At 49.7% G+C, this 8464-nt stretch overlaps 1 protein-coding gene across 1 annotated transcript; it reads right to left on the bottom strand.

Annotated features, from left to right (window-relative positions):
* Window positions 1-351: 351 nt before the first annotated feature.
* Window positions 352-1314, bottom strand: LOC129326423 (olfactory receptor 52P1-like). The gene has a single exon (XM_054974582.1). It carries the CDS (start codon window positions 1312-1314, stop codon window positions 352-354), a length of 963 nt encoding a protein of 320 aa, XP_054830557.1.
* Window positions 1315-8464: the final 7150 nt, after the last annotated feature.

The raw sequence follows: 8464 nt of genomic DNA, 5'->3' as shown, positions 1-8464 counted from the left end.
TTGCGTGATTCTCCCAGGGATGTGGACGAAGTATAGCATGACGCTGCCGCAGTAAGCGGAAGGTAGGGAAGTGTGGATTCAGCCCATATTTGGGTTGAAAGGTGGCATAAAATGTTTTAATTAAAATAAAGTTAGCCCAACCAAATAAGCAAAGGAATATATGGAACACCTTGTCTGTTACATCCTTAACGACCACTAGAAAAGCTGTAATTTCTGTACAAACCTAACAAACCAGCAAATCACCAGCCCTGCCCTATTAGCAGATTTAAGACTGCTGTCTTTTTAACCAAAACAGAAGCAATGCTCCAGCCGCGAAATGCCAGCTTCACCCTAGTCCTGCGCACGGAGACTCTAGGGTTCTGTCAGTGCCTTTCCTCCCTGCCTGAAAAGTCGGAGGACCCTTTGGCGGATCTGCTGTGTCTTCACGCCATACACGAGTGGGTTCACCATGGGTGCCAGCAGAAGGTACAGGCTAGCAAGCAAGATGTGGATGTAAGGAGGCACATGTTTGCCAATGCGGTGGGTCAGGAAGGTGAACAAGGCTGGCACATAAGAGACCAAGAGAGTGCAGGCGTGGGCTGCACAGGTACCCAGAGCCTTAGTGCGAGCTTCTTGTGAGGACAACTGGAAGACTGCTTGGAGAATCAGACTATAGGAGGCGGCAATAAGTCCCAGGTCTAGCACCACCACCAAGAGAGCCACGCAGATACCATAGGTACGGTTGAGGGTTGTGTCGGCACAGGCCAACTTAACCACTGCCATGTGCTCACAGTAGGCATGCTGGATGACTCTCCGGAAACAGTACGGCAACCTTTTGATGAGTACAGGACAAGGAATCACCAAGACCACACCCCGGGCGGCTGCTGCCAGTCCCACCTTAGCCACCATTGGATTGCTGAGGGTAGTAGAATATCGTAGAGGGTGGCAAATGGCCACGTAGCGGTCAAAGGCCATTGCCAACAAGATGGCAGACTCCACAATGCAAAAGGTGTGAATGAAGTACATCTGCACCAGACAGGCATCAAAGCCAATCTCCCCTGAGCCCAGCCACATGATCTGTAGCATCTTTGGAACTGTAGAGGTGGAAATGATGAGGTCATTAACCGCCAGCATGCAAAGGAAGAAGTACATGGGCTCGTGGAGGGACGGCTCTGTCTTGATGACAAAGAGAATGGTCAAGTTCCCCACCAAGGCAAGGACATACATGAAGCAGAAGGGGATGCCAATCCAGGCATGGAAGGCTTCCAGCCCAGGAATGCCCACCAGGGTGAAGGAAACCTGGCCCAGGCTGACCGTCCTGTTGAGATCCCCCATGATGGCATGCATGCGTTCTGCTGAGTGTCACCTGGACATCTTTGACTATGGAGAGAAAGGAGAATTAGGGTGTGTAAGAGGTGAAGCTGTGCTGAAGAAGAGCCACTGGCTGTCCCCCATTCAGCCCACTGACAGCTCAGGTAGCCCAATGGTGGTACTGGATCTAGGGCTGTCCCCAGCATTTTGGGTTTCCTAAGCTAAGGTGCGCGAGATGCCTCCACCACCCACAAGCTTTGCCCTGCGTGGAGGTGGCATTCACCCTTCTCTCTGCCCATGGCAATAAGCTGCCATCTGCCTCCTTGCCCTCTCCCACCACCCTTCTAAAACACCCAGCAGGATGGGGAGGAAGAGGTCCAAGCCTGGCCCCCTCTCCCACGAGGGAAGGAGAGAACAGGCTCTTCATCAGTCACCGCCACGGCCACCTCCCAGGCCAGATGCTGATGGTACAGGTGGGCAGCTGGAAGGGGGAGCAGCAGGTTCTGTGTTGCACCTCATCCACAGGCCAAGAGTTACCTAGTGGATGGGACACCCCTGACTGGATCTAGTCCACAGTTGTTCTTGGAATCTGAAATCTACTTTCCGACAATCCAAATTCCATTAAACATGGTGACTCCAATCTCCTGTACATCATTAACATCTGTTTAAAACACTCACACTCACACACAGAAGTTAAAATAAAGATCAGTCCATTTTCTGGAATGATTTAAGAGTGCCCCCTCTCTGCTTAATTTGACCCTTTCAAAACCTACAATTTCAAGATGTGCTTGGCCGAGCTTAGGAGGTTCTCTTTGCCATCAGTGCAGCACACGTTTAATTCCACTTGGTCACTGACCTCTTGGGTCCTTCTCAGCCGCCCCCCCTCCTGCCATTTTGGCATTACAGCCTTGCCAATAAACTTGACTCTGGTGGCAACTCTGTCCCCGTATTCACTCCGACAACACAATCACTGGCACAAACAACGCCAGTTTTACCGTCTCAGGTTCATTCACCGCTTCATCTTCCAATGACACACTGACATCAAGTGTGAGCAGTGCCCCGCCACTCTGTCCACTGGACAAGCAGGCCAGTCCCTACGCAAAAGAATAAACGGGCGTAAATCTGACATCAAGTATCACAACACTCAGAACACACCGGGAGAGCATTTCAATCTTCCAGGACATTCCATTGCTGACCTAAAAGTGGCTGTCCTCAAACAGGGAAACTTCAAAGGGGGATGACAACGTGAGATTGCTGAGCTCGAGTTCCTTTGAAAGCTCAGAACAATGGAACCCCCAGGGCTGAATAGAGAAATGGGATTCTTATCTCACTACAGGTGCTCATTTCTTTTCTAATCAAGCTGCATTGGACCTTTATAGTCTGATGCCCTCCCTTATAATACCGCACCCACCTTTGGATGGGACATGAAGGCTCAGGGATCGCCACTGCTCCCTGTATCTGATGAAGGGAGCTCTGGCCCTCAAAAGCTGAGACTGAAAGTCTTATTGATCTCTTAGGTGCCTCTGGACTCAAATTCTTCTCTTTTACTGTAGACCAACACGGCCACCTACCTGAAATTTCTCTAGCCCAGAGACCAGAAGATGGCCAGAGGCAGGACTCTTGCCAGGCACTTGGGAGACTTCTGTGGGCCAGGAGGAGGTCTGGCTGCCCGTCCAGGAAGAAGGGCTGACCCGCAAAGGGATCACTGCAGAAGAACTAGGCAGTTAACGGCTGAGAGAAGGAGCCCCGGTCCAGAAGCGCCTGGGGGGGGGGGATATCTGGAGCTCTGCCGTCTGGTTCTGCTGGACATCCAGTCATTGCAGCAGCTCCAGGAAGGCCCGCCTGCAGGAAATGCGCACTGGGCTTCTGCTGCCGCCTCTCACCCCCAGGCCCAGGCAAGGAGGAGGCAGAGGCCACGTTACCCTCACAAGCGGCAGTACTGCGTCACCTGCTCAACACAGATACGTGCATGTTGGGAACCTTTAAAGCAGACAGGCTTGGTGCTCCTCTCCTTCACTGGGTCTCCGTATTCGAAACGAATGGCCCAAGCAGGATCGGAGGACTGGGGTCTTTTGTGACTGTGCTGCAGGGGGAACGCTTCCAGGTGTACTTTGCCGCGTCTGCCACACTCCTTAGCAACCAGGCCATAGAGCTGGGGGCTTCTTAAAGAAAGTTCTGCATCTTAAAGGCAGGAAGCAGGGAGGCAGAGCTACCAGCAGGTTGGGGCCTGGCAGTGAGTCATTCATTATCTGCTGACAGTGGCTCAGGTATCTGCATCCTGCTTAGATCCCCAGAGCGGCAGTTATTATAAAGTGGCCCTGAGTTCCACTGGGGCTGCCTTCTCCCCTTTGTTCCTCTCTGTGGCACAAACAAACACCTCCTCATCAACACAGGGATCTTGGGTCCCAGGAGGGGGTGCAGCTGTGGTCTATTTTGTGTCCAGATGCTCATGACTGGAGTCTCCCCTCCAGCAGGATAGGAATCCTGTGTGGTTCTGGAACCTGCTGTCTTGGAGCCTTATCCAAGCCTGCTCAGCAGAAGCTGCTGAAATGACTCACCTACCTGCAGTCTTGTCCCATGTCCGAAGGCCCATCTGGAACCTGGAGAGGGAAGGGGAACGAGGCCATTTCATGGCCAGGGTCTGAGAGCATCAGTCCATTGGGATAAGAGGACAGGTCCCCCTCGGGGCTTAAAAACCGACTAAGCTACAGGAAGCAGACAGTAGGAAATGGACAGTTCCCGCAATGGAGGGAAGTGAGCAATGGGCCCCCCCAAAGATCCATAATGGGACCAGCGCTATTTAATTTGTTCATAAACTGATCTGGAAGTGTGTGTGTGGGGGGGGGGGGGGAGAATGCGTAGTGGCCAAGTTTGCAAATTACACAGAACTATTCCAGTTGGTGAAAACCAAGGTACATTGTAAAGCGCTATATTAAGATCTCTCTAAATTGAGTGAGTGGGTGGCAATATGGCAAATGAAATTCAATGCAGGCAAATGTAAGGTGATTTCCAGTGGAACAAAAACATATTAAATGTATGTTGGTAAGGTCTGAACTGGTGGGACTGAGATTAAAAGAGATCTTGGGGTTGTAGTGGGAAGCCTGATGAAAATTTTGACTCAGTGTGGCACAGCGGTGCAAAGGCAAACTGCACCCTAGGAGATTGACAGTAAAGCAGCAAGTATTGGAATGCCCTTGTATAAAGCTGTGCCGTGATCTCATTTGGAATATCGTGTGCCGTTCTGGTCGCTGTTTCTCAAAAAGGATGTTGCAGAGCTGGGAAAAGTGCAGAAGAGGGCAACCAAAAGGGTTAGGGGGTTGGAGCACCTTTCCTTTGAGGCAAGGCTGGGGACTCTGGGCCTCTTCCATCTGGAAAAAAGATGGCTAAGGGGGCATTAAGGTTGCCAACCTCCAGGTGTTGCCTGAGTATCTCAGAAAGGACACAGAACTAGAGGGACCACTGATGGCCTGATCCACCAGGGCTCTTCTTAGGCTCTTAAGTGCTGGATACTTGTGCAACACCCCCTGCGTGGCACAGTCACAGCATCTTTGGTCCAGGGCTGTGGGATCCTAGGGCTCAGCTGTTAGACTGGGGGGGGGAGAGCTTCATTTCTGCCCCTAGAAGTATGGCCGCTCCCTAACTGACTGCCGGTCTAGCTACCCAGCATGCGCACAAGGCAGATGTGCTAGGAAGCCAGAGCTCATGGCCAGTCCTGTAGCAGCAGTGCAAGGCCAGCTTGACCGTGGCTTGGCCCACTCGCCCACTCCCTTCCTGTGCAAGGCACGGCCAGCTTGGGCAGGTGGCTCTCCTGACGGGCCGTGGCTGAGAGACGAGACGGCCGCATAACCTTTGACCTGGGCTTTTAATCAGGGGCTTTATCTCTCCAGGTTTGTAAAATCTCCGCTCAGTACTGAAGTCTGTTTGATGGAGAGTTTTATGTCCCATGTTTATGTCCCATGGCTTCTTTAAACAACTTGCTGTTTTTATACTGTTACCTTATTGTTTTAATTGTAAACTCTTTTGAACAAGACTCTGATCAGATGGCACAGAAATATCTTAAATAAATAAATAAATGAATAATTTTTTCAGGACGGGCAGTTGGTGGGGCGCTGTCAGTTGAAGGAAGAACTGAGGACCTGGAGAGCAGAGGAAAGGCAGTTCTCTTGGCTGTGACATCAGTTATTTTAAAAAATTAAGTTATTTACCCTTATATATTAATTATCCTAGATGACAAATCAAGTTACTCATCTTAGAACCATAGGGTTGGAAGGGACCTTACAGGGTCATCTAGCCCACCCCCTGCACAATGCAGGAAATTCACAAATCCCCCCCCCCCGACTGCCCCAGCGACCCTGCTCCATGCCCAGAAGATGGCAAAACACCTCCAGGATCCCTAGCCAAACTGGCCTGGGGGAAATTGCTACCTGACCCAAAAGTGGCAATCTAGTGCCCAACAAGAAAAGAACACCAGTGACACCGGTGTACGTATAACAACAACAACAACAACAACAACAACATTCAATTTATATACCGCCCTTCAGGACAACTTAATGCCCACTCAGAGCAGCTTACAAAGTATGCCATTATTATCCCCACAACAAAACACCCTGTGAGGTGGGTGGGGCTGAGAGAGCTCCAGAGAGCTGTGACTGGCCCAAGGTCACCCAGCTGGCTTCAAGCGGAGGAGGGGGGAATCAAACCCGGTTCTCCAGATTAGAGTCCTGCCACTCTTAACCACTACACCAAACTGGCTCTCAGAATTGGATACCACAGATGTTGATACTTTGGGAGAAGAGACATCCTTCTCCAGAAACTTTACAACAAGAAACAATAGGAGCCACGGATGGGGTAGTTTTTTTCCAGCCTGCCCAGACCTGCTTGGGCAAGAGAAAAGCATCATGGAAGAATTTGTCGCCTATGGAACAAAAAGCACTGAACCCACTCCAATGTATAATCAGATTTAAGTTTTAAACGTTCTTTGGAAATGCCACTGCCACTGATGAAGAACATTTTGGACCACAGATGAGACCCAGATTTCTCCCGAACGTTTATGATGCTGATTTAGTGACTTTTGAGAAAATGGTCCTTAAAGACACACCCCGCATTCAACAACAGCATCGGCAGTGTTGGCACAATATCCCGCATGCCGAGCATTTAGTATTATAAGATCTGGTAAATGATTCTGAGATAGTCATCAGGGAAGTAGATAAAAAGGGTGCCATTATAATGCAAAATAAAAAGGTGGACAGCTTTCCGATAGAATCATAGAATCATAGAGTGGGAAGGGACCTCTAGGGCCATCTAGTCCAACCCCCTGCACAATGCAGGAACTTCACAATTCCCCCCCCCCAACTTCCCCAGTGACCCCTGCTGCATGCCCAGAAGATGGCGAATTACCTCCAGGATCCCTAGCTAAACTGGCCTGGGGGAAATTGCTTCCTGACCCCAAGGGGGCAATCAGCATTACCCTGGGCATGTAAAAAAGGGGCTGCAAGAACTAAGCCCTGATGTAACCCTTCCTGCCCTCCCTCAGGAGATCTGCCCAGTCTCACAGAATCAGCACTGCTGTCATACGGCCTTCTAGCCCCTGCTTAAAAACCTCCAAAGAGGGAGAGCCCACCACCTCCCGAGGAAGCCTGTTCCACTGAGGGACTGCTCTAACTTTCAGGAAGTTCTTCCTCATGTTTAGCTGAAAACTCTTTTGATTTAATTTCAGCCCATTTGTTCTGGTCCAACCTTCTGGGACAGCGGAAAACAACTCCGCACTATCTTCTCTATGGCAGCCCTTCAAGTTCTTGAAGAGGGTTATCCTATCACCTCTCAGTCATCTCCTCTCCAGGCTAAACATTCCGAGCTCCTTCAACCTTTCCTCATAGGACTTGGTCTCCAGACCCCTCACCATCTTCGTTGCCCTCCTCTGGACATGTTCCAGCTTGTCTATATCCTTCTGAAATTGTGGTGCCCAAAACTGAACACAGTACTCTAGGTGAGGTCTAACCAGAGCAGAATACAGCGATCCCATCACTTCTCGTGATCTCGACACGATGCTTCTGTTGATACAGCCCAAAATTGCATTTGCCTTTTTAGCTACCACATCACACTGCTGACTCATGTTCAGTGTATGGTCTACTGAGACCCCTAGATTCTTTTCGTACATACTACTGCCAAGACACGTCTCCCCTATCCTATAATTATGCATTCGCTACTCTTCCAATTTAGTATCATCTGCAAATTTAATAAGCATGCCCTCTATTCCTTCCTCCAAATCATTTATAAAAATATTGTCGAAGGCTTTCACGGCCGGAGAACGATGGTTGTTGTGGATTTTCCGGGCTGTATAGCCGTGGTCTTGGCGTTGTTGTTCCTGACATTTCGCCAGCAGCTGTGGCTGGCATCTTCAGAGGTGTAGCACCAAAAGACAGGGATCTCTGTGTCACAGTGTGGAGAAGATGTTGGCAGGTAATTTATATCTACTCAGGAAAGAGGGTTTGGGCTGAGTCATCCTGTAGGAGTTTCCCAGAGTGTGGAATGCTAATGGAGGGAGGCTTCACTGTATCCTGAGGAGGTTCTTTTGCATATGGATTGGTGCTTGATATACTAATCTTCTCTGCAGGGCTATTGTGGGATGTGGAGTATTTCGTTAGCCTGGTGTTTTGCAGGGCTGGAAGCCATGCTCTATTCATTCTTAAAGTCTCTTCTTTCCTATTGAAATTGTGTTTATGCTTAGGAATTTCAATGGCTTCCCTGTGCAATCTGACAAAGTAGTTGGAAGCGTTGTCAAGTATTTTCGTGTCCTGGAATAGGATACTGTGTCCTGTTTGAGTTAGGCTATGTTCAGCCACTGCTGATATTTCAGGAAACTCCTACAGGATGACTCAGCCCAAACCCACTTTCCTGAGTAGATATAAATTACCTGCCAACATCTTCTCCACACTGTGACACTGAGAGATCTCTGTCTTTTGGTGCTACACCCCTGAAGATGCCAGCCACAGGAACTACAACGCCAAGACCACGGCTATACAGCCCGGAAAATCCTCAACAACCATCATTTATAAAAATGTTGAACAGAACAGGTCCCAGGACTTCCTGACAGAGAGGTTCCCCAGTGGAACAGGCCTCCTCGGGTGAGCTCTCTTTCCTTGGAGGTATTTAAGAAGAGGCTAGATGGTCATCT

Source organism: Eublepharis macularius, chromosome 3, assembly GCF_028583425.1.
Source record: "Eublepharis macularius isolate TG4126 chromosome 3, MPM_Emac_v1.0, whole genome shotgun sequence".
NCBI classification, from domain to species: domain Eukaryota; kingdom Metazoa; phylum Chordata; class Lepidosauria; order Squamata; family Eublepharidae; genus Eublepharis; species Eublepharis macularius.
The sequence above is the reverse complement of the archived record's forward strand: the minus strand, read 5'-3'. Positions and strand labels throughout refer to the sequence as shown.

What these genes read in the sequence shown, in the direction of transcription:
- LOC129326423 (XM_054974582.1), bottom strand. Translation starts at nt 1,314, where the DNA reads ATGGGGGATCTCAACAGGACGGTCAGCCTGGGCCAGGTTTCCTTCACC.